This window comes from Garra rufa, chromosome 19 (assembly GCF_049309525.1).
Source record: "Garra rufa chromosome 19, GarRuf1.0, whole genome shotgun sequence".
Lineage (NCBI taxonomy): Eukaryota > Metazoa > Chordata > Actinopteri > Cypriniformes > Cyprinidae > Garra > Garra rufa.
This window is the reverse complement of record NC_133379.1, coordinates 6,785,470-6,811,434: the sequence shown is the minus strand read 5'-3', so window position 1 is coordinate 6,811,434 and position 25,965 is coordinate 6,785,470. Positions and strand designations below refer to the sequence as shown.

Sequence of the window (25,965 nt, the reverse complement as noted above, 5' to 3'; positions counted from 1 at the left end):
CCAGACCACAATTACCAGCACAAATGTGAAGAACTCTTTCTCAAGTCGTTTTGTATTCTTCAGCTTCCTTACAACAATGGATCATAAGGAAAAAGACCCATTCTGACCACAACTGATGATTTTTTTGTTTGTTTTTGTTTTCATTTTTCCACTGCGGAAAGAGAGTTCTGATCGAGAGACGAGACAGACGTCAATTTAATCATGGATTTGTGCCTAATTGTTACGTTTTATATAAGACGCAAACTGCTTACTTGTGTGGAACAAAACAAACAAGTTTGGGAGTTGCTTGTATATGAGCAAAAAAAATTTCTTTTTATTTTTAAACGTGGTTTGTCATTCCCTACTGAAAGGTACAGTCTTACGTGCGTTGTGTAACCAAACCCCATGAGAATGGGGCGAACCTGTGGTGCTTTTTGAGGACGGCGTATCCCAGCATGCCTCTGCTTTATAGGCCAGGGCTCTTTTGGAACGGGAGGAAGAAAAAAAAAAAAGCACACGGGGCCATCGCAGCTCTCCAGACTGTTTCATATTTTTGGAAACATCACGTATCATCAGCTCTCACGATGCCATTGACTAGTTCAGCCAATCGGAAGAAAGAATAAAGAAGCGTAAGCTTCTGCTACTATGACAAAAGCGATTGGATTCCATTGTGTTCCCAAGCAGAAAATTGCCAAGTTGACCTTTTCACTTCTTTCCTTTCATTTTTTTCGCCAGGATACGTTCAATCATCACTTGCTCGACTCATCGTTGCCAAAAGTCTGAAAGCGTACACATGTCCACCTCACACATATGTAACGGATATTATTTCGATTTGAGAAAAAAAAAAAGTAAGAATATATATAAATATATATATTTTTGTTAGTCTATACATTGTAGATTTCTAAATAACAAAAACATATTAGTTTGAAGTGTAGAGTCTATAGCGCAAGTGAACGCTCAGAGACGCGCCCACGATCCCTGCGTATATTTTCACAAGGTTTGGGCGAGGCGACCCATCGATAATTTTATCCCAGACGCAGAGTTGATAGTGATGTTTGAGGGCGCATCGAGGTTTAGAAAACCTCGCGATGGTTTCCTGATTTCAGGGAACTGTACGTCACTAGAAGTGTTCTTAGGCAATGGTGAACGTTCACCATCATTTCAGTCTCGCCAATGCACATAATGCAACTGTTTGAATGTAATATTCAAATGTAAACACTCTCACGTCTCCATCAGACTGGCTTACTGTGAGTTTAGTTACTTCATATTGTCATTTCAAGGTGTACGTCCCATTTTTCGTCATGTGCGTGAGATGTTCCCCTTTGGTTTGAATTATGTATGTAGGAAAAAAAAAATGGTGTTATAACCTGTGTAATTGTCACTATGTCCACAATGGATCTGATTTCTGAGTAATAACATTTCACCGTAAGGGGGATACTGAACTTAGGTTGTCCTAAAGTATAACGGAAACATAATATCAATTCTTGATAAAGATAAAAAAAAGTTGTTGAACATTTATATATCGTGGCCTTCTTATTCTCAAGACTGTCATTTTTGAGAGTGATGCCTTGTCAGTGCCTAAACTTACTTTCGTTGTAAACTTGACCATTTGTTTTTTATTTCAAAATGCAAAAATGTCTCCTTCATCTTGGTTTCGTTTTGTTTTTTCTTTCTGGAAGCATCTGTGTAGTATTTAATCTGCAATTTAGAAACATCGTAGTCTTTCATCCTCATTATTATGCTGTGTGTGTGCACCTTTTGGCAATTTTAGGATTCCCTGTCATCTTTGGCTCGATTAGGTTGGAATTTGTTTTTTGCTTTCAAGACGCTAGTGTTTTGTGATCTGTGAAGCACACGAGAAAACTGAAGGATCTTTTTTCGATTCGTCACTAGACTGTTATGAGTAGATCTCAATATATCCAGCTGATACCATCTCAAATGTGTTCATTTTGGGGGGAAAAAAAATCCATAAAATATGAGTGCTGGACTTTTGCCTCCTGCCTATCGCTGTAGATGCTGAAGGAGGGTTGTCGTGTCATCAAAGATTCTCCTGACTGAAATCACTTTCTTTTTATCCCTAAAGCATCTTCTGTCCATCTTGAATGTCCAACTAAGAGAACATTTTGAATGAATCATCGTGTGCCGAAGTATGATTTCCATCGGAATTAAGAAGTGTGTGAATTTTACAGAACCTGGTGTCTTGCAGTTGCAGTAGGGACATGAACAATACTGCTGTTGTGTCTTCAGAGTGCCTCCGGTTTTTGTCATTATTATTATTTTTTTGTCTTTGTTTTTATAAATATATATATAAAGTAGGTATTGAGAACTGTCCTGTATATAACAGTAATGTAGCAATAAATGTGCCATTTTTAATAACAGAATTATACATTTTTTTCAATGTCTTGCTTTGGATCTTGTATACCTTCAAATGAGTTAAATAAAAGAAAGCATTGTAATAAAAGTATTACCGTTGCGTGTCTTTTCCGAGAAAAAAGAAATGACGATTGCTATTTTAGCGTCCACACACCAACTGACGATAGCCTTAGGGCTGGGAATCGACTTTAAAAAGAATCGATTCCAAGGCATTGGGAATCGAGAGTCGATTTGGAATCGATCCCATTAAGGGGAATCGACTCCTCAGAGCCGTTTTCAGTTCAGCAATAATAAATCATGACGTGATCGAGGGTCTTGATCACTGATCTATAATAGATTATATAGATCAGTGGTCTTGATATTATTTACATTTTAAATCATGTTTTTAACCGTTCTATTAGCAAATGAAAGAAAACGCAGAGAGCGCATCTGATTGACAGCTATGCCACGAGCTCTTATATCAGTGTTGTTGTTAAAGTTCAGTTTATTTTGTTTCAGTGAATAGTTTGCTAATTTTGTCATTTTAGACATGTCATGTCTTGTTTTATTCATGCAATAAATGCATACCCACTGCTGAGCTGTGGGTTATGACTAATTTCATGGGCAATGCAGACACAATTACAATTTAAAATCAGTCGAGCTACAAAAAAATCGTATTTTTTTTTTTTTAACAAATGAAGCTTAATATTGTGAGAAGACAACTTTCTACGACCTTTACATCCTGCATTCATCGTAAAATTAGCTTCCTCCGATCTTAAAAACAAGAATCGGAAAAGAATCGGAAGAAACAGTGAGGAATCGATTCTGGAATCGAATCCAATCGATTCCAGAACCAGGAATCGGAATCGATTCCAAAAATTTCGGAATGAACAGCCCTAGATGGCCTACTGCTTGTTAAAAGCAGGCCGGTGCGGTTACGTCATCTCCCGCCTAAAATGTTCGCGCTCGTGTGTTAAGGGATTCTGATTGGCTGTCAATGTTTTTATCGTTCATCAGCTGTATTTACCTCAGCGTCGTTATCGTCATAAAAAACTGACTGTTTATAAATTTAAGCGTTACAGCCGTTATAGTATCTAAAAGAGACAAAAAACTGAATATCTTTTAAACATTTGATGCCACATACCTCACAAACTGCTTACTTTTGTTAAAAGCCGCGGTCGTCATCTCCTGCTTAAAAAGTTCGCGCTCTGGTGCGAGGGGCTTCTGATTGGCTGTCAATGTTTTTGTCGTTCATCCAGTGATTCCACCTGTATTTACCTCAGCGGCGTTATAGTCACATAAAACTGATTGTTTATAAATGTATAAGTTATAGCCGTTATAGTATCTAAAAGAGACAAAAAACTATGAATATCTTACAAAGTTTTGATGCCACATACTTCACAAACTGCTTATTTGTTCCAGAGACTGCTTCCTACTTCCTCAGGTAAGTTATCAAATTCCCCTTACGAAAAATAACCATGGTTTTACTACAAATACTACACCTAAAAACCACATGGTAACTACAAATTAGCCATGGTTTTGCTACACTAAGCCATGGTTTTACCATATTTGTAGTAAAATATTTGTACCATATTTGTAGTCCCAATTGTAAGTCGCTTTGGATAAAAGCGTCTGCTAAATGAATAAATGTAAATGTAAAACTGGTTATATAAATGGTAGTCAATACACCAAAAAACCATGACCACTTCAATTTTACTGTAATAAAACCATTTCTTCTTCGTAAGGTTTGTCTTTGACGGACTGATAAAAAAATGTACACATTATACCTTCAAATAGTGCTATCCATTTAGACTGGAAGTGATTATTTTAACCAGATTTGGCTATTTTTGGTCTTTTTTTATTGAAAATTTTATCAAATACAAACAAAATACCAACAACAGTTTGCTTTAAAACAGTAGGGCCCGGGTACATATACACACACACACACACACACACACACACACACACACACACACACACACACGCCAATTAATTACACATCACCAGCCAGCCTTTTATGCCACTTTCAACACAAACCCTTATTTTAAAATGTTGACTCTGTTATTCACACTCTACAAATCTTTTATGCAACAGTGTCCTCAATTCCAGAATTTTCTATCAGGCTGATAACGGGCAGCCCGGGGTCCTTAAACAGCCATTTGAACTTGTTTACTTTCTGAAGAAAGAAGAAAGTCATACAAGATGCAAAAAATAATAAAGCGCATCGGACCCAAATATGTCTCCACTGCCAGAGCGTGGTAAGTTAAGTTCATGCTTGATTTAATAAACGGTTAAATACGATGTTAACTTAAGTCAAGCAGCTCGTTTGACTTTTAGCATGTGTTTCTACTGTTGCATTTCTAGAATAGCATAGTAATAATTATTAATTAGTAAAAGTAGATTTTTGACATACTTTTTGTTTCTTATGCAATTCAGGGTTCCCACGCTGGTCGGATGGGGGACAGTTGGTGGCCTGGCTGTTGTCTATTTTACAGACTGGCGGGTGATTCTGGATTATGTTCCCTACATTAGAGGAAAATTCAAGAAGGATGACTAGTTGTCTAACTCTGTACGGATCTGTGGAAAGCGATTGCTGTGCATTTTACAGGGAACAAATAGCTGATGCTTTGACTATGTTAGCCACTAGGCGGCGCTGGTGATGCGACATTCAGCCATAACGACCGAAGAGGATTATCTGTCACTTTAAGACTTAATTTTATGTACTGATTGTTAAGTGATATTTCATATTGTCCTAATGGGTGTTAAATGGTGAGTCTACATAAAAGCAGACTGCAGATAGCATGTCTTGCTAAAAAATTGCTGTCTTTCTGTACAGGGAGCTGGAAATGGTTTTGCTTTATGCTTGACACTCAGTTTAAACTTGCACATTGAGCATAAAAGATGTATCTACCTAAAAGTGTTATATTGTGTTACTTTCGTGAATAAATAGTAATGTATCTATGTGTATGTGTCGTAACATTTTATTTATTTATTTAGGATAGTGAATTATGCTAAATGTATGTAAGCCCGATTCCACGACTAAATAAAAATTTAACAAGGTAATTGCGACTTTTTATCTCACAATTCGGACTTTATAACATGCAATTGCGAGTTATTAGGTCAGAATTGTATGGTATAAACTCGCAATTCTGAGAACCTATCAGTATTTTTTCCCCTCAAAATTTTACTGTTTTTTTACTCGCAATTGCAAGTTCACATTACAAAGTCAAACTGCGAAATATAAACTCGGAATTACGAGAAAAAATTTGCAATTCTGACTTTATTTCTTGCAACTGTTTATATTGTCCAATTCTGAGAAAAAAAGTCCGAATTGACTATATCTCGCATCTTTATTTTTTCACAATTGTGAGTTTATATTTCACTATTCTGAATTTATTTCTCGCAAGTGTAAGTTTATATCTCAGTCTGACTTTATTTCTGAGAACTGTGGTTTTATTTCTCAGAATTGTGAGTTTATATTTGACTTGCAATTGCGAGTTTATATCACAAAAAACTCAGTTGTGAAAAAAAGTCAGAACTGTACGTTTTTATTTCAGTTCTGACTTTATTTCTTGCGATCGTAAGTTTATATCATGCAGTTCTGAGAACAAAATTTATAATTGTGACTACATCTCACAATTCTGACTTTGTAACTAGCAATTGTTGATATCTCGCATTTCTGACTATTTCTGAGAATTGTGATTATTTTTCAGAATTGCAAACTTATATCAATTCTGTGGATAAAAGTCATAATTCTCCGAAAAAAGTCAGAATTGCGAGATACAAACTCGCTTTTTTAAGATAGGTCAGAAAGGTCACGTTTTTATCTCGCAATTCTGACTTTATTTCTCACATTTGTGAGTTTATATCACGCAATTCTAAGAAAAAAGGTCAGAATTGCACGTTTTTATCTCACTTTATAACTTGCAATTGTGAGTTTATTTTGTGTTTACTTTATTTCTGAGAATTGTGACTTTTTCAGGATTCTCTGAGATACAAACGCAATTGCAAGAAAAAGTCAGAATTGCAAGTTTTTATCTCAATTCTATTTCTCAACTGTGAGTTTATGTCACACAGTTCTGAGTGTTAATTGTGACAACTGCAATTCTGACTTTATTTCTGAGAATTGGGACTATTTCTCAGAGTTGTGAGTATATCTGACATGCAATTGTGAGGTTATTTCACAATTCTGAGGAAAAAAGTCTGAATTCAGAAAAAAAGACAATTTTGAGATCCAAACTGGCAATTGCAAGAAATCAATTATATCATTTATTTGATCATTTATTGCAATTTTGAGTTTATATCACGCAGTTCTGAGAAAAAAGTCTGAATTGTGGCTATATTTTGCAATTCTGACTATTTCTGAGAATTGAGACTTTATCTCTCAGAATTGTGTGTATCACAATTTTGAGGAAATAAAGAATTCTGAAAAAAGTCAGAATTGCGAGACACAAACCCACAATTGCAAGAAAAAATCTCACAATTCTGACTTTATTTCTTGCAATTGCGAGTTTATATCACGCGATTCTGAGGGGGGAAAAAAACAGAATTGTGAAATACAAACTTGCAATTGTGAGGAAAAAAGTCAGAACTGCAAGATAAAAACTCACAATTGCAAGAAAAAAGCCAGAATTGCAAGTTTTTATTTCAATTCTGACCATTTCGCACAATTGTAAGTTTATAATCTGAAAAAAGTCAGAATTGTCACTATATCTCGCAATTCTGACTTTATTTCTGAGAATTGTGACTATTTCTCAGAGTTGTGAGTATATATCATAATTCTGAGGGGAAAAGTCTGAAATTTGAGAAAAAAAAGTCAGAATTCAATTCTGACTATATCTTGCAATTCTGACTATATAACTCGCAATTATGAGTTTATATCTTGCAATTCTGACTATTTTTGAGAATTGCGACTTTATTTCTCAGAATTGTGAGTTTGTTTTACTGCAAGATACAAACTTGCAATTGCAAGAAAAAAGTCAGAATTGCAAGTTTTTTATTTCAATTCTGATTATTTCTCACAATTGTGTGTTTATAATCTGAAAAAGAATTGTGACTATATCTTACAATTCTGACTTTATTTCTAAGAATTGTGACTTTATTTCTTTGTTGTAGGTGGTGCGAATATCTGACATGCAATTGCAAGTTTATATCCCAATTCTGAGGAAAAATGTCTAAATTCTAAGAAGAAAAGTCAGATACACACTTGCAATTGCAAGAAAAAAGTCATAAATTCAATTCTGACTATTTCTTGCAATTGTGAGTTTATATCACGCAGTTTTGAGAGAAATTGTGACTGTCTCGCAATTCTGACTTTATAACTAGCAATTGTTTATATTTCGCATTTCTGACTATTTCTGAGAATTGTAACTTTCTCAGAATTGCAAGCTTATATCAGTTCTGAGGAAAAAGTCAGAATTCTGAGGAAAAAGTCAGAATTGCGAGATACAAACTTGGAATTTTAAGAAAAAAGGTCAAAATTGCACGTTTTTATCTCACAATTCTGACTTTATTTCTGAGAATTGTGACTTTCTTTCTCAGTTGAGTATATATGACACGCAATTGTGAGTTTATATCACAATTCTGAGATAAAATGTCTGAATTCTGACAAAAAAGTCAGAATTGTGAGATACAAAGATGCAATTGCAAGAAAAAAGTCAGAATTGCAAGTTTTTATTTCAGTTCTGACTATTTCTTACAATTGTGTTTATATCACGCAGTGATATAAAAAAAGTAAAAAAAAAGTTAGAATTGTGACTATATCTCGCAATTGTGACTTAACTAGCAATTGTTTATATCTTATATCTATTTCTGACTATTTCTGAGAATTGCGACTATTTCTCAGAACTGCAAGCTTCTGAGGAAAAAAGTCAGAATTGCGAGATACAAACTTGGAATTTTAAGAAAAAAGGTCAGAATTGCACGTTTTTCGGACTTTCTCACAATTGTGAATTTATATCATGCAATTCTGAGAAAAAAGTTAGAATTGTGAGATACAAACTCACAAGTGCAGGAAAAAAGTCAAGTCAGAAAAAAGTTTTTTGTGTTAATTTTGACTTTATTTCTCATAATTGTGAGTTTATAATCTTAAAAAAGTCAGAATTGTGACTATATCTCGCAATGCTGACTATTCTGAGAATTGTGACTATTTCTCAGAGTTGTGGGTATATCTGACATGCAGTTGCGAGTTTATATCACAATTCTGAGGGGAAAAAGTCAAAATTGCGAGACACAAATGCGCAATGGCAAGAAAAGGTCAATGATGCTTTTATTTCAATTCTGACCTTATTTTTTTCACAATTGTGTTTATAATCTAAAAAAAACAGGATTCTGACTTTATTTCTGAGAATTGTGACTTGCAGTATCACAATTCTGAGGGAAAGGTCTGAATTGCGAGATACAAATGCTCAATGGCAATAAAAAAAGTCAGAATTTTAATTTTTTTAATCTCAGTTCTGACTTTATTTCTCGAAATTGTGAAATTAAATTAGGCAAATTCTGACTTAATTTCAGAATTGCGACTTTATTTCTTAGAATTGCGAGTTTTTAATCACAATTCTGAGAGAAAAAAATTCAGATTTCTGAGGAAAAAAAGTCTGAAAGGTGAGATAGTCGCAATTACCTTTTTTTTTATTCAGTGGTAGAAACGGGCTTCCATAGTTTTGATAGTTTTTGAACATGTTCCTTGTACTTCTTAATAAATTCATGCTGATGGAAATCAGCGCCTCTTTGAGGAGGCATCTTGCTTTCTTCCCCATACAAAATGTTACCATGGAAACCATGGTTTCCGCCAAAATGCCTCTCACAAAAAAGCCACCCTCCCGAAATCCTCAAAGGAAAAACCCTGCAACCTGCACACCGTATTCCAGTACAATCCCACAGGATTTTCGTCTGGGATTTCCTGTAGGACGTTTTAAAATCCCACCAGACTTACGCAGGAAACGTACTGTGCAACTTCTTAAACAGAAACCTCCAGAACAAGTAGTGAACTGCAGTTCAAATAAGTAAAAAATAGTAATAACAAGATAATATCTTACATGGTTTGAAATGATGTAACAAAGCTAAGTCGCTAAATGCATCCTACAACATACTGTAAAGTAAACCGACCTGTATAATATGAAAACACATACAATCTTCGATTAAATAACGAGAGATGAAAACAAAACAGTGCATTGTATTGTATTGCCATCATGTGGTTTATGGTTACCCGACTACCACAGGGCTTTGTCTCGTTAAGTCTACCCTAATCGGGCATAATGTCTTTCATTTGTCTCATTGAAGGGGGAGGGGAGTGAAAGTATAGAGGAAGAGAGGGGGATTTAACATTCACAAAAAAGGCGACACCAACAGAGAATGCGCGATGGAGAAAAACGAGTAAGTATAACCGATTTAATATCGCAACCGTTTTAAAAAGCGACTCGCATCTGCATTTATCTTCACGGTGGTTTAACGTTACAAGCAAAGCGAACGCTTTTGTTAATTTGAGTATCGTTGGACTAGTCTCCGTTTTGCCGGGGCTACTAGTTTGCGCAGTGCTTTCAATCGGCGATCTTACTAAGAAAGAAAACGCGAATAGCCTATGATAACTAATTACGTTAATGTAATGGAGTAACAAAGCGACCTGCACGGCTGTCTTACGAACATATAAAATTAGCATTTAGAAGCGTGTTTTGTTTTAACATGAATGGTTTTTGCTAAATAAACTGTTTATTTAACCTTTTTTTTAACGTCGCGCTGGACCAGGTGCAGCATCTGTTTACGTTCCGCGAATGTCATTTTAGCACACGATGTTCCTTTTACTAACACATAGCCTTTCATTCAGTTTCTGGATAAAAGATGTGACCTAAAATGTCTCCGGTTTTGCTGGTAATGCATTTGTTTACATTCACAATTGGTCGAGGTTACGCGAAATATGACACTGAGGTAACATTACAAAGACATGCCGGAATTGCAGCAATGTCTGCAACGAAAATACGCATACATTTATTATTCCACGAGTGCCACTACAGGTTTATGGCATCTGTATGATGCATGAGGCATAAGTGTAGCCTATTTTCCAAGCGGAGGAATCTTTCATTGAGCTGAAGAAGCCAAAGTGACCATTTGTTTCGGCGGAACGTTTTGCCAAGTGACAAAGCAACATTATTTAATGTAGACACTGATACGTATGTCTTTTGTAGTTTTTGCATGTCAGAAATTCCCTGAACATCATGGAGTAAAAAAGTGGGAGTGTAATGCTATGGGAGCATAGCAAAGCCATGTGGGTTATGTTAGGTACTGAGTACAGAGGGGGGATTGTCATGTAAAAGTAGGCCCAGCTGTGGAGAGGATTTTGTGTGCTTTATTTCAGAAGGGGGTGGGGGTGCATGTCAATTGAGCTTGTGAATCGAATCCAAATTGAATTGCCTCTTTTTTTGTCTAAGCATTCGGCTAGACTGGTTTAGATTGCAAAGTTATTTTACAGGTTTGTTAAAGAGGTGGTGTCAAAGTGCACTAAATATCAGCTGAACGAGAGAGAGAGAGAGTCAAAGTGCACTAAATGCATGTAAATGAATACATACTGAAAAACAGACAAATAACCTTTGTCTGTAGTGGTAACCATGGCAACAGCTGATTTTTTTCTTTGAAACAAGCTGTTCAGAAGAGGGTTTGTGAAAGGAGTCAGACATCATAACAGTAGTGTTGACAAGTCAGATTCGTTTTAACAAAGTTAGTTTAGACACTGACTGTTAAACGTTTCATCAATTTGTTTGAAAAACTTTACGTTTAAAGCTGTTGCTCTGAATAAAACTCTTTTTGCTTAATTAGGTTTGCAGAAATGTGTGAAATTTGTACAGTTTCTGATGAAGGACTATAGGACGAAGGAAGATGACTATAAAATAACGAGAAAGTATAGTCCTAAAAATCATTCACAAAATTAGAGAAAACCAAAGTCCACACCACAGCTATAACGATAAAGACGGAGAAACAATATTGTTGGAATCACGTTTTTTTTCCAGCTGATAAAATAATGATAAAAACATTAATACCCAATCAGAATCAAGAGAATTTAAAGTTTGGACATGACCCTTTTTTTTCCTATCATGACAATGCATCTGTGAATAAAGCAAGGTTAAAAAAGAAATTATTGATTCAGACAATGTGAAAGAACTTGACTGGTCTGCATAAAGCCAAGTCCTAATCCCAGCTGAACACCTCTGGTGTGTCTTTAAATGCAGACCTTAAAGGAGTAGTTCACTTTCAGAACAAGAATATACAGATAATGTACTCACCCCCTTGTCATCCGAGATGTTCATGTCTTTCTTTTTTCAGTCATAAAGAAATGGTGTTTTTTGAGGAAAACATTTCAGGATTTCTCTCCATATAATGGACTTCTGTGTTGCCCCCGAGTTTGAACTTCCAAAATGCAGTTTAAATGCAGCTTCAAAGGGCTCTACATGATCACAGCCGAGGAAGAAGGGTCTTATCTAGTGAAATGATTGGTTATTTTCTAAAAACATTTACAATTTATATACTTTTTAATCTCTAACGCTCTTTGAGGTTAAAAAGTATATAAATTGTATTTTTTTTTTTTTAGAAAATAGCCCATCATTTTGCTAGATAAGACCCTTTTTTCCTCGGCTGTGATCATGTAGAGCCCTTTGAAGCTGCATTTTGGAAGTTCAAACTCGGGGGCACCATAGAAGTCCACTATATGGAGAGAAATCCTGAAATGATTTACTCAAAAAAAAAAAATTTCCTTACAACTGAAGAAAGAAAGACATGAACATCTTGGATGACAAGGGGGTGAGTACATTATCTGTAAATTTTTGTTCTGAAAGTGAACTCTTCACCAAACACCTGTCCTGTCCAAACTGTTGCTAAAAAATTGGAAGCACACAATACCGTAGAATATAATTATATGCTTAAACAGAAAGATTTGTACTCATGGAAATTACTAAAGTAGTCAAACCTGTTCATTAGAAGGGGGTGTCCCAATACTTTTGGCAATATGGTGTATTTTTTTTTTTTTTTTTTTTTACAAAAAACTGCAACAAGTAGCTAGTATGAAGTACAGTTGATTTGTGTGGTGTGCAAAAGGAAACCAAGCCGGCTAAAAGCGGCATCCTATTTTTCTTTATTTTACAAGAGCACAAAGATTTGTTTTTATTGATCTGCTCGCAGAAGCGCTGAAGGTGTGTGATGTGACCAAGTGAATCATTGTGTTGTTTGCCGCTTTTTGTGCATGTAAAATCAATCCCTGGAAAACAAATGTTGGTAATTTAATTCAGTTAGGAAAAATAACAGAAACTAACATTCCTAATCTTTATCGTTATCATTGTAGTAATACGACAACTATACAGATAACGATAAAGATCACTATTAGTGTCCACACCAACGGATCGTCTGTTCATTCTAAGCGCACACTTGCTTTAAATTCTTGAGCTTGTTATAGCAGGATTGATTCTGATTGGCTGTCCATGTTTTTAGCGTTCATCCGCTGGGAAAAAAAAACTTTCTAAAAGTGATTCCAATGGCATTGTTTCTCTGTGACTATATCATTATGCTATTTTTATAAAAATACTGAACACAGTTTTTTTTAACTATTATCTTTATCGTTATCTTTACGAGAAACGTTATCGTTAAAATTACTTTCAGAACGATATTTGGAGCTGATGAACGATAAAAACATTCAAGAATCAATCCTTATGTAACAAGCTCGAAAATTTAAAGCGGCAGACCACCATGCACTTAAAATAAACAGACAATATTGTCTGCTAGTTGTCTTTATAGTTATCCTTCTTGGTGTGAATGGGCCTAAAAGAGTTGTTTCAGCAGAACCATTCAAAAGAACCAGGTAAAAAGAATGGTTCGTTTGGATTCCATTGGTTTTTATCATGGTAAAGTGAACAAATTATGTCTCATTCTGTGAATGTCAATATGTCTAATAATGCATTTGTTTACATTCACAATCGACTGAGTTTTTATGCAAAATTTTTTACGGGCAGTTAAAAATGGTGATTCTTTTGGATCTCTTTTACATTTTTCTATTCCATTGGAATTATTAACTGTTCTGGTCTGAATAACCCTATTTCCAAGGATTTCCAAGGATTCCCAATCAACAACATGTCATAAATAGACATGACTGTTCTTTTTTTAGCAGAGGTGAGGAAGAAGAGGAAGAACAGAGGCGAGAGAGGGGGGAGGCAGGTCGTTTGTATAGTTTGTGGTATCGTATTATTTAATCAATTAAAAAAAAACATCTCTGTTGTTACATGTCTGCACGCCTTGACAAGCTTGAAGAGCCATTGACTAAAACCCAAATACGTTTGTCCAGAGTTGTGCATGAACTCGAAACAAGCACGAAATCTTCATGGTACCATCATGCAGAGTATTCAGTCAACTCATCTTTGCATCACACTTGTGTCAACTAACAACTAAAATTAACAGATCGTGATTGTGATTGAAAGGACTGGGTTTGTTTGACAAAACAAGTGCAACTGCTCAGCGAAGAACGTCAATTGCACGCTGAGATCTAGACAAACAGTGTTACTATTATCTTAAACTATGCGAAACAAATGTAAACATTTGGTGGATTAGATTGACAAGAACAGCTTACAAAGCTTGGTAGGGCACTTAAAAGGAAGTTGTCTAGTGCAAGTGTTTGAAAACCCTAGACACTACAGGATTGTATTCGTACTACATTTATAAGAAAGTTAATTGTGTTTACAAGTAAGAATATATTTATTATTATTACTTTAGACTAGGTTACAGTTATTTTAAATGCAATATATGTATACAGTTAAGGTCAAAAGTTTACATACACCTCGCAGAACATGCAAAATGTTAATTATTTTACCAAAATAAGAGGGATTATACAAAATGCATGTTGTTTTTTTTATTTAGTACTGACCTGAATGAGATATTTCACATAAAAGATGTTTACATATAGTCCACAAAATGAAATAATAGTTGAATTTATAAAAATAACCATGTTCGAAAGTTTACATACACTTGATTCTTACCTGAATGATCCACAGCTGTGTGTTTTAGTTTTTTTTGTTTAGTGGTAGTTGTTCATGAGTCCCTTGTTTGTCCTGAACAGTTAAACTGCCCGCTGTTCTTCAGAAAAATCCTTCAGGTCCCACAAATTCTTTGGTTTTTCATCTTTTTTGTGTATTTGAACCCTTTTTCAGCAACGACTGTATAATTTTGAGATCCATCTTTTCACACTGAGGACAGCTGAGGGACTCATACACAACTATTACAGAAGGTTCAAACGCTCACTGATGCTTCAGAAGGAAAACCAATGCATTAAGAAGCAGGGGGTGAAAACTTTTGAACTGAATGAAGATTTGTAAATGTTTCGTATTTTGCCTGAATATCATATTTTTTTTCCATTTAGTATTTAGTATCCAGAAGACACAATAAGTTAAATTTACCCTGATCCTCAAATTCAAAAAGTTTGTTGTCCTCAGTGTGAAAATATGGATCTCAAAATCATACAGCCATTGTTGGAAAGGGTTTAAATACATAAAAATGTTGAAAAACCAAAAAATTTGTGGGAGCTGAAGGATTTTTCTGAAGAACGGCGGGCAGTTTAACTGTTCAGGAAAAACAAGGGACTCATGAACAACCACCACTAAACAACAACAAAAACCATCCGTGGATCATTCAGGTAACAACACAGTATTAAGAATCAAGTGTATGTAAACTTTTGAACGGGGTCATTTTTATAAATTCAACTATTATTTGCTCTGGTGGACTATATGTAAACATCTTTTATGTGAAATATCTTATTCAGGTCAGTACTAAATAACAAAATATCATGCATTTTGTATGATCCCTCTTATTTTGGTGAAATAATTAACATTTTTCAGATTCTGCAAGGTGTATGTAAATTTTTGACTTTAACTGTATATACTATATATTAATTAAACAGGTATTTGCATTCAAAATCCTATCAATTCATGTGTGTTTCAAGCATTAAAATGGCATTTTTAATGTGATTTTAATGCCGTCATAATTGTCAGTGTTAAGAGGCAGAACGCGTCTAGTCCTCACAGTATTCATGGTCTAATAACATTGTCATTTTGTCATCACAGGCTTGGGATTTATCAGAATTCGTTCCAAGTTAGGCATTGCATGTCATTGTTTGCGTATATATTGTGTGTTAATATCCGTATGCAACTGCCGTCACCATAACCCATTCTCTTTCCAAATGTGCATCCTTACTGGTTTATCAGATCTCTAAGATGTGTCCTATTTTGCTCCCCCCTCGCCAGCCCCACTGGGAAGAAGTTCCGGAGTAAGCCTCAATTGGCCCGTTACCTTGGCAACTCTATGGATCTCAGCTCCTTTGATTTCCGCACAGGCAAGATGCTCATGAGCAAACTGAACAAGACCAGACAGCGACCCCGATACGACAACAATAGCCAGACTAAGGTGAGAGACTGAGTCCATTTTCTGAATATGAAAATATGAACTGACAAAGAAATGATCTCTGGATGACATTTAAAACCAATTAAAGGAATAGTTCACTCAAAAATTTAAGTTGGCAAAAGTTTTCACACCCTACAGGACATCCAAGCTGTACATGAGTTTGTTTCTGGAACAGGTTTGGAGAAATTTAGCATTAGAAAACTTTCTCACCAGTGGATCTATCTACAGTGAATGGGTGCTGTGACTGAGAGTCCAAATAGCTCTCAAATAGATAAAAACATCACAATAATACACCAATAATCTAAACGACTCCAGTCCATCAGTTAACATCTTGTGAAGCAAAAGCTGTGTCAGTTTTTCTGTCTGAATCGAGAGAGAAATATGGACTGTTTACAAGCAAAAACAGTCTAAAAAGGAGTTCTAAACAAATATGTTGGTCAATTTTGATGTGAGTGGACAACAGAGGACAGTTTTTCACTGGAGGACACGTTATTGTGGAATACAGAAATTTTGTCCAAAAGCAACGGTTTCTAATTAAAATGCCTTAATTATGGATTTGTTTCTCACAAACATGCAGCTTTTCACTTCACAAGATGTTCATTAATGGACTGGATTCGAGTTGTGGATTATTGTGATGTTTTTATCAGCTGTTTGGACTCTCATTCTGATAGCACCCACTCACATCCAATGCTAAACATGTCGCTCTACATCTTGGATAGCCTTAGGGTGAGTACATGAGCAGCAAAAACTATTTCTTTAAGGCTATTTCAAGCCAGTTTTACTGGTCAAGCTGGTTGGCTTGCAACAATAGAGGGTTTGCACTTATGTCACAATTTAGTCAGTTACCTGGATGCGTGTCCATATTGGCGATACTCGGATGTAAACAACAGCATGGACTGCATCGTAAATGTACTGAAGACGTTGTTCTGCTAATTTATGCTGTCTAAACCATGGAAAAACGTGTGGAAGCGACTAAATCGTATAGAGAAGGACTTAGTAAGCAGGAAAGGGTGCAATATTTTGACAAACTAAAGTTAATAGGTGGTAAAGATACGTATGAGCAGTATTAATTAAGATATTAGCCTAATAATTCACCTACCTGACTGGAAATGATAAGAGAAAACACGAATGTTGTCAAGATGTTTGCCCTGGAAATCCTGGTTCAGTTTGGCCAACCACAAATACCTTTGTTGCTCAGACAGTTTTTTGCACTCTTCTGCTTGATTTGTTATAACTTTTGTCAGTCTTTAGTACTCCAAATGTTTTTCTCAGTCTGACCGATTAGTACAGCCCAAAACATGACAATAATTGACCATTTTCAGCAGTAATAATCAGCAAAATATGCGAGTTTTGTTCGATTCAGTTGCACTGTTTACGTTCAGTGCCACCAATATGGCTGATTGATGAAAAAAAGTTATTTTTTCTTTGTCTCAGTTTTTTGTCAGGGAAATAAAGGATGTTATGTCTTTAATAGGGTAAACCTGACCTGAACACATCCCTCCCAGTACGACAGACAGCCTCCATCTTCAAACAGCCTGTCACAAAAGTTACCAACCACCCCAGCAATAAGGTTAAAACAGACCCACAGAAGGCTATTGACCAGCCCAGACAGGTAATACTCATCTAATCTAGGTTTTACTCATCGATAATAGTTTGTCATAGTGACACAATGCTAATATATTTTTTTAATCTATCTACAGCTCTTCTGGGAGAAGAAGTTGAGTGGCCTCAATGCCTTTGACATAGCAGAGGAGTTAGTGAAAACAATGGATCTCCCCAAAGGCTTACAAGGTACGTCTGGGCGAGATGAGGAACGTAATCTAAGTGTTGATTTTAATCAAGAATAAATGAGAGTCAATATTCCATTACTTTGTGAAATCTGACGAAAACGAGATAAGCAAACAAAAACTAATCAGAAGTAAGCCAGAGTACATAAACAACAGCAGACCAGGCCCAAACAGAGGGATATTTATACATAGGAATTAGCACGCTAATGTGAAACAGGTAAACAGACTGAAGGTCAGGGTATATAAGAACAACTGTTGACAATTTCAAAGTAGAAGTCAATGTGGTAATCTAAACTATCAGTCAAAAGTTTTTGAACTGTAAGATTTTGAATGTTTTTTAAGGCAGTCTCTTTTGCTCACCAAGCATGGTTTTATTTGATACAAAGTACAGCAAAAACAGTAAAATTCTGAAATATTTTTACTATTTAAAAAATGGTTTTCTATTTTAATATATTTTAAAATGTAATTCATTCCTGATTTCAAAGCTGAATTTTTAGCATCATTACTCCAGTCATGTGATCCTTCAGAAATCATTCTAATATTCAGATTTGCTGCGAATGGTATTTATTTGAAAAAGGAATCTTTTGTAACATTTTAAATGTCTTTTCTCTTACTTTTGTCAATTTATTGTGTCCTTGCTTAATTTGTCATAATAATTTCTTGTAGCATCGTAATATGATATCTAAAATATGTCAAATACAGATAAAATTAATTAAGTTTATAATATTTCACATCACTAAAGGAGTGGGCCCTGGCTGCACAGATAAGACCTTGTTGTCAGCTATCGCCAGCGCTCTTCACACCAGTGCGGCTCCCATCACGGGCCAGCTGTCCGCCGCTGTGGAGAAGAACCCCGGCGTGTGGCTCAACACGGCTCAGCCTCTCTGCAAGGCCTTCATCGTCACAGACGAGGACATCAGGTATTTTAGCCCTTTGATTGATGCACAGTATCATGTGTGTGGGATATTTATGTAAGACTTGAATTTGATGTTCACAGAAAGCAAGAGGAGCTGGTGTACAGTGTGCGGAAGCGGTTGGAGGAAGCCTTGATGGCCGACATGTTGGCTCACGTGGAGGAAACATCTAGTGAGGGCGACACACTCAAACAGGAGGGGAATTGCAATGATGAAAAACAGGAAGTATAGCAAAGGTAAGCAAATGGTTAAATGGAAGTCCAGGTAATAGGACTTGTATGTGTTAATATAACATAAATTATGTATTTTACTGAAATATGTAGTAGAAAACCAATGAAAAATTCACATCGTTTTATACATATTTTGGACTATGGGGGGTAACATTATTTTAATGTTGTGAAATGGTTGCACTCGTGAGCTACTGCCGCTACCTGTTGCTATTTTTACCACAAAACAACTCCAGGGTTCGTACAAGGTGCTTAAAGTGCTTGAATTTTACTTTTTGAAATTTAAGGACTGGAAAACTTAAAAAAATAGCAATAATCCTGACAAGGTACTTGAAAAGTGCTTGAATTATTGAAAGATAATGTATCTATGAAATAAGTGTTCTTTTTTTCAATAAGCACATATCTTTTCATGCAATATTCATGGAATAAAAAAAAAAAAGATTTTGGAGCTAAACCAGTAGTAGTACTGACAGTGTCGTATAAACATGGCTGAAGACACAAGAAGAGGTACAGATGAATCAGTCCAGTCATTTAAGTTGGAACCGCCCTGATTGATTCAAACTCGTAACTTTCATTTTCAAGCCATTCATTTTCGAATTTTAACATCATTTGTAATGATTTTAAAAACCATTTAAAAACTATTTCATTGCAACATGATTCACTGTTTAGAAGTGCTCTGATTGGATTGTGTATCGTGAATCAATTGATTCAGATAGGGCCTTCAAATTGCGAATCTTTTGATTTAGATCAGCGAATCATTTGCGAATCATTTGATTTAGATCAGGACTTCGGAGTGGGTTCACGAATCATTTGATTCAGATCGGAACTTCAGAGTCGGTTCTTGAATCATTCCGCAAAAATAAAATGATTCACAATTTGCAAACCATGCTCTGAGTCCTGATCTGAAAGGATGGTTCTCGAATCATTATTCAGATCAGGATTTCGGAGGGTGGATTGCGAATCATTTGATTTAGATCAGGACTTCGGAGTGGGTTCGCAAATCATTTGATTTAGATCGGAACTTCTGAGTCGGTTTTTGAGTCATTCCGCAAATAAAATGATTCGCGATTCGCAAACCACGCTCCAAGTCCTGATCTGAAAGGATGGTTCGCGAATCATTATTCAGATCGGAACTTTGGAAGGTGGATCGCGAATCATTTGATTTAGATCGGAACTTTGCGTATCGTAAAACATTTAATTCAGGTTGGGACTTCAAAGTGCATATTGCGAATCATGTGATTTAGATCTGAGCTTCAGAGCAGGTTCTTGATTCAGATTGGGACTTTGGAGCGCGTATCGCAAATCATTTGATTTAGATCCGAGCTTTAGAGCAGGTTCTTGAATCATTCTGCAAATTAAATTATTCGAGTCCTGATCAGAAATGATGGTTCAGATTAGGGGTGGGCGATATGACCTAAAATTTATATCACGGTATTTTTCATCTTTTGAACGGTGCCGGTATAATATCACGGTATTATGTTCCTGGTCTTGTTAAGAAGATCACAAATATTGTCTCTGTTCTAGAGCGATACTCTCAAAGCCATTGCTGTGTGTGAGTGCAACACTTCAACTACCTTCTGGCCATTGAAACGGTCCAACTCAGGCCCTTCAATGCTGATGAATAAGAGCCACTGAGATGTGGCTTCTCCAGTCAAGTCAATTTGTTAATTGAACTGAAACCCCTATGAGGTAGTGCTAGTAATAGTTCAGCAAGTAATAATGATCAGCAAGATTTCTGTCTTAATTTTTATAGTGTCGTCCATGAAAATGAGGCTCAGAGGTGCCATGAGTGCAATTAAATCTATAAATTCATGTTGAGATTAGTGTTTTTAAAATAAAATTTGGAATCCACAAGTATTTAAGATTTCAATAACTGAAAGGATCTGTCAGCAGGTGGCGGCAAGACACTGAAATTATTTACTGAATCGTATTGTTCATTTGATTCGTTAGAACACATGGTTCATTCAAGTGACTCTCATTATGAATGGGAAATTGAATCATTTCACTAGATTAGTTTAAAACGCATGTTCACTTATAAAGGAAACACCGCTGTGTTTGATTGGAGAATGGCGCATCTTCATTTAAACACAGCAGTGTGTCTTGTTCCAGAATAAATTTTGACTACGAAACAGACCAAAATCGGGCATAGTGTTATTCTCAGACAATCTAAGTCACTTAATAATAACGTCTCGTTTATTTAACAGCTGTATTAAATTAATATCTCATTTAAAAACTCCCATAAAATTATTAAAAGCTGTTCCTCATCTTAGTTTGCGATATCACAAAGCTCTATTATAATCAACGACACTCTCTGTACTGCGATCAATCTCTTACTTATACTATCTACACTTTGTTTATAGAAGGAATGAGGTATGAGATATGTCTCTGATACATTACTTTGCTGTGAGCCTAGACACTTCGGCGTTTGGCTTTTCGGTGCATTTAGAACTTGCACAACAGGAACAAAGCAGCGATCGTATTTATCTCCGCCATGTCAATCGCGCCGTGTTGTTATTCGCGCGAGTGATGGGGAAACCTCCCGCGGATAAACTAGAGTGAGTGACGCAGTGTTGCCAACTTGGCGACTTTGTCGCTATATTTAGCGACTTTTCAGACCCCCTTAGCGACTTTTTTTCAAAAAAGCGCCTAGCGACAAATCTAGCGACTTCTTGGAAAAACCTTATTTAGCTTATGAGACTCTCTGGTACTGCCGCGCGAGCGTGAAGTCGTGCTTTCCCAGCGCGCGCGCTCTCCCACTCTCTCTCTATCTGCGTCTGCTCTGTTCAGTGAGCGGCAGAGAAGCAGCATTTTCAGATAAAAAATATATTCTGATGCTTCTAACTCTATTTTACATGCAAGTATAGCCCGAAATCACAGCACAGCCATTGTCTTAATCGTATGTGTATTTGATTTTTTTAGACAATGTCGTGATTATGAATCACGTTTTTAGTGTAGATATCTTCGAGAGCTGGTTATGTAGTCCTAATGGGCTGCGTTTCAGTCACTATTTCATATTTACCCCGTTGTCTGACAAAAGAAACCGTAAAATATATCAATATATCTATGAAATATATAAGTGAAAACAGTTTTATTGAATTTGGCTGCATCAAATAGCAGTATGTGAGCACAGAGACGCAAGACAATACGACGTACTGACGTCATGAATATGCTAATGAGCGTATGACGTCATTTAGCGACATTTGGCTACTTTTCAAGCGGGGTATAGCTACTTTCCATTGAAAAAAGTTGGCAACACTGGAGTGACGGGATGCGCATGCTCGCTTGACGTTTGGTGTGAACGCACTGACTGTATGTGCGCATGCAATTGACAACCAGTCGCAGGCAAATTAAACTTTAGTGCCTTATTATTTAGAATGAGCTATTGTTGATGTAAATGCAGCCGTTCAAGGCACATAATAGATTTATTACGGTATTGACGGTATTAGAAAATCCATGTCGTGGCGCAATGCCACACCGGTGTTAACTATGATACCGGTGTACCGCCCACCCCTAGTTCAGATCGGAACTTGGAAGCATGGATTGTGAATTATTAGTTTTAGATTGGAACTTCGGAGCGGGTTTGCAAATCTTTTGCTTTAGATTGGAACCTAAGAGCATGAATCGTTAATCATTTCATAAATTGATTCAGACAGGGACTTCAGAGCGGTTTCGCTGACTTTTTTTTTGTTACACAGTAGGAAACATCAAACCATAAGTGAGACCTTTGATCAAAGTCCTTAAAAATAAAAAAATAGTGCTTGAAAAGTCCTGGAATTTTATTTTACTGGAAATTCGGAAACTAAAATACTGATATGATGCCACATTGTGCAATAAGAGAAGTGATGTATGTCTTCACTGCTTTTCCTAGCACTAAGAAGAGGAGAAAACATCGAATAAAACTTCCTAAAGACCTGCGTCTTTGTTCTCTCTACTTTAGCCCTGATGCCTTTGAGGCTTTTAGTAGATCACAGCTACTGAAAGAGCTTAGAAACAGCAGAGACAAGAAATGCTAGATGCTAAGCCTCTCAGGATGTAAACTTGCGATGCTTGTTATGACGCCATAACCACTGAAGCTGATATCCGGGGAGTTTAGACTCCTTGTAGGGAAAATCGATTGTATGGCTTGTGGTTTAAGCCTTATAGGCGCTTTCAGGAGCTGTGGTCATTGTATCAGTTGTGTTGCAGTAAAAAAAAGCAACAGATAGTGCAAGTAGCTCACCAAGTGCAACTGTTTTACGTCACAGAAATAATGGTGCCCCCACAGTCCAAAATATGCATAAAACAAAGTACATTTTTTAAATAACATAAATCTTTAATGGGTTTTCAACCTCATTTTCCATTAGAGAAATCACAGTATTTCTGCTATTTTAACATAAACCAAAATGCTTTTTTTTTCTCACAAGGCATTCAATTACCTGCATATGAGTTTCCCAACACAACCAGACGCTCGCTGATCAACACACCACATTACCATGATCTCCCAGCTTCGCTGAATATCCACGTACGCCCACCAGTTGGGATCTCGCAGAGACTGTTGGCTCGATTTTCAGGCATTTTTTCAGTTTTATTGTTATTTTTTTAATATTTCAAACATTTTTCTAAAAGAACAAAATGTTATGAAAGTTCAGCAGTTGAACTGCCTTCTGCATGAAATGTTCTTGAGAGGAGTATTTGGATTTGATACGGAGATGACAATCAAGTCAAAAATACAGTCCTTTAGTTCAAGTGGGTGCTAAACTTTGTCACAGTCGACCTAAACTGACCAGTTGATTCTGTTCTGTGACTGGTACATGTTTGTGAGAAAATATTGACTTTTACTTTCTTAATGAGACTAAGGTGCAAATCAGTATTATGCTGTTTAAATTTAGTTTCAAAGTGTTGTTCTGAATTCTCAAAAAAATGTATTGGGCAGGCATTGATAAACATATTCACAGTTACCAAGTGTGCAGGTATGGCCTTGTTTTACGTAAAGGATTTTGTTTTAAACTCATCTGGTGCTTGTTAAAACGGCCTGTTTTGTTCTTTATAAGCTATTCATACTTGACACTGAATAACATTTCCACAGTCCGAACCTGAAATTGAAATGTGAATGATAAATCATACAATGTGATGCGTGATTCATAAAAAGTGATGTGTAAATATCAGCCTGTGATAAGCGACGTAATCAAACATGTTGCCTGGCCAAAAAGTATGTTTTTTAAAAAAAAATGTTGCATTCATAGCCCACAGCAGCACACCAACGTTCATGTTCTGCATTTCTCAAAATAAAATGTTCTTGTGTTGAATATCTAGCTTTGTTCCTGTCTTCAATGATCTTCCGGTTCATTAAAAGAATAACAACGTGCAGGAAACGGTACTTTTTACAATTTGCAATATAAAGCAGCAACCCTGATGAAAAAAAAAAAACTGCTGGTTGGCTGGTTTTAGCAGGTTTACACTGGAAGTAGCTGGTTTTAGCTGGTCTCCCAGTCTGGCCAAGCTAGTTTTAGCTGGCAGCTAAAACCAGACTGGATAACTAGCTAAAAACTACCAACCAGCTTATACTGGTTTTATCTGTTTTTTTTGTTTTTTGTTTTTCAGCAGGGCTGTGGGAATCCAAATTAAATCAGTGTTACTAACACAAGATAAAACCAGTAGGCCTAAACCATCTTAGGCTGGTTTAAGTTTTTTTTCAGCAACGCTGCTGGAAAACCCCCCCAGCTAAAACCAGCCTAAGCTGGTTGGATGGTCTTAGCTGGTTTACGCTGGAAGTAGCTGGTTTTACCTGGTCTCCCAACCTGGCTAAGATGGTCAAGCTGGTCTCTCAGTCTGGCCAAGCTGGTTTTAGCTAGTTGGCCACCTGGTCTCCCAGCCTGACCAGCTAAAACCAGACTGGATTACCAGCTAAAAACTACCAACCAGTTTTGACAGGTTTTATCTGGGTTTTTTTCAGCAGGGTTGTGGGAATCCAAATTAAATCAGTGTTACTACCACAAGATAAAACCAGTAGGCCTAAACCATTAGGTTGGTTTAAGTTTTTTTCAGCAACGCTGCTGGAAAACCCCCCCAGCTAAAACCAGCCTAAGCTGGTTGGATGGTCTCAGCTGGTTTACGCTGGAAGTAGCTGGTTTTACCTGGTCTCCCAACCTAGCTAAGCTGGTCTCTCAGTCTGGCCAAGCTGGTTTTAGCTAGTTGGCCACCTGGTCTCCCAGCCTGACCAGCTAAAACCAGACTGGATGACCAGCTAAAAACTACCAACCAGTTTAGACTGGTTTTAGCTGGGGAGTTTTCAGCAGGGTTGTGGGAATCCAAACTAAATCCATGTTACCAACACATGATAAAACCAGTAAGCCTGAACCATTAAGCTGGTTTAAAATTTTATCAGCAACACTGAAATTAGCTGGTTGGCCATCTGGTCTCCCAGTCTGAACAGTTAAGACCAAACTGGATGACCAGCTAAAAACTACCAACCAGTTTAGACTGGTTTTAGCTGTTTCAGCAGGGTTGTAGGAATCCAAAGTAAAACCATGTTACTAACGCAAGATAAAACCAGTAGGCCTAAACCATCTTAGGCTGGTCTCCCAGCCTGGCTAAGCTGGTCAAGCTGGTCTCTCAGTCTGGCCAAGCTGGTTTTAGCTGGTTGGCCACCTGGTCTCCCAGCCTGACCAGCTAAAACCAGACTGGATTACCAGCTAAAAACTACCAACCAGTTTTGACAGGTTTTATCTGTTTTTTTTTTTTTTTTTAGCGGGGTTGTGGGAATCCAAATTAAATCAGTGTTACTACCACAAGATAAAACCAGTAGGCCTAAACCATTAGGCTGGTTTAAGTTTTTTTTTTTTTTCAGCAACCATGAAAGTAGCTGGTTGGCCATCTGGTCTCCCAGTCTGACCAGTTAAGACCAAACTGTGGATGACCAGATAAAAACTACCAACCAGTTTAGACTGGTTTTAGCTGTTTCAGCAGGGTTGTGGGAATCCAAACTAAAACCATGTTACTAATGCAAGATTAAACCAGTAGGCCTAAACCATCTTAGGCTGGTTTAAGTTTTTTTTTTCAGCAACCCTGCTGAAAAAAAAAAAAACAGCCAAAACCAACTTAAGATGGTTGGTTGGTTTTAGCTGTTCATCCAGCCTGGTCTTAGCTGGTCAGCAGGCTGGTTTTAAAGTGTTTTTTGCCACTTCCCTAGCTGGTCAGGCTGGTCTTAGCTGGTCAGACTAGGAGACCAGCTGGAACAACCAGCAAAAACCAGCTAAAGAAGTAGCCAAAGCCCCTCTAAAACCAGCCTGCTGATCAGCTGTGACC

The 25,965-nt window shown here is 36.7% G+C and overlaps 1 protein-coding gene across 3 annotated transcripts; it reads left to right on the top strand.

Moving 5' to 3' along the window:
• Positions 1-9,561: 9,561 nt before the first annotated feature.
• Positions 9,562-23,972, top strand: LOC141292560 (methyl-CpG-binding domain protein 3-like). Of its 3 annotated transcripts, none has more exons than XM_073824591.1 (8): positions 9,615-9,705; positions 13,472-13,540; positions 15,597-15,756; positions 17,228-17,365; positions 17,454-17,544; positions 18,283-18,460; positions 18,538-18,690; positions 23,085-23,972. In XM_073824591.1, exons 1-7 carry the CDS (start codon positions 9,692-9,694, stop codon positions 18,683-18,685), a joined length of 798 nt encoding a protein of 265 aa, XP_073680692.1. In that variant the 5' UTR covers positions 9,615-9,691; the 3' UTR covers positions 18,686-18,690; positions 23,085-23,972. The 3 variants fall into 3 exon arrangements, with proteins under 3 accessions (XP_073680694.1, XP_073680692.1, XP_073680693.1); XM_073824592.1 differs by having other exon boundaries at positions 9,637-9,705; positions 13,475-13,540; XM_073824593.1 differs by lacking the exon at positions 13,472-13,540 and having other exon boundaries at positions 9,562-9,705.
• The last annotated feature ends 1,993 nt before the right edge of the window (positions 23,973-25,965 follow it).

Bases quoted from the DNA above. Each gene is read 5' to 3' on its own strand.
- LOC141292560 (XM_073824591.1), top strand. The intron at 13,541-15,596 runs GTATCGTATTAT...CCCCCTCGCCAG, and splicing joins GGTCGTTTGTATAGTTTGTG to CCCCACTGGGAAGAAGTTCC. The intron at 17,366-17,453 runs GTAATACTCATC...ATCTATCTACAG, and splicing joins CTATTGACCAGCCCAGACAG to CTCTTCTGGGAGAAGAAGTT.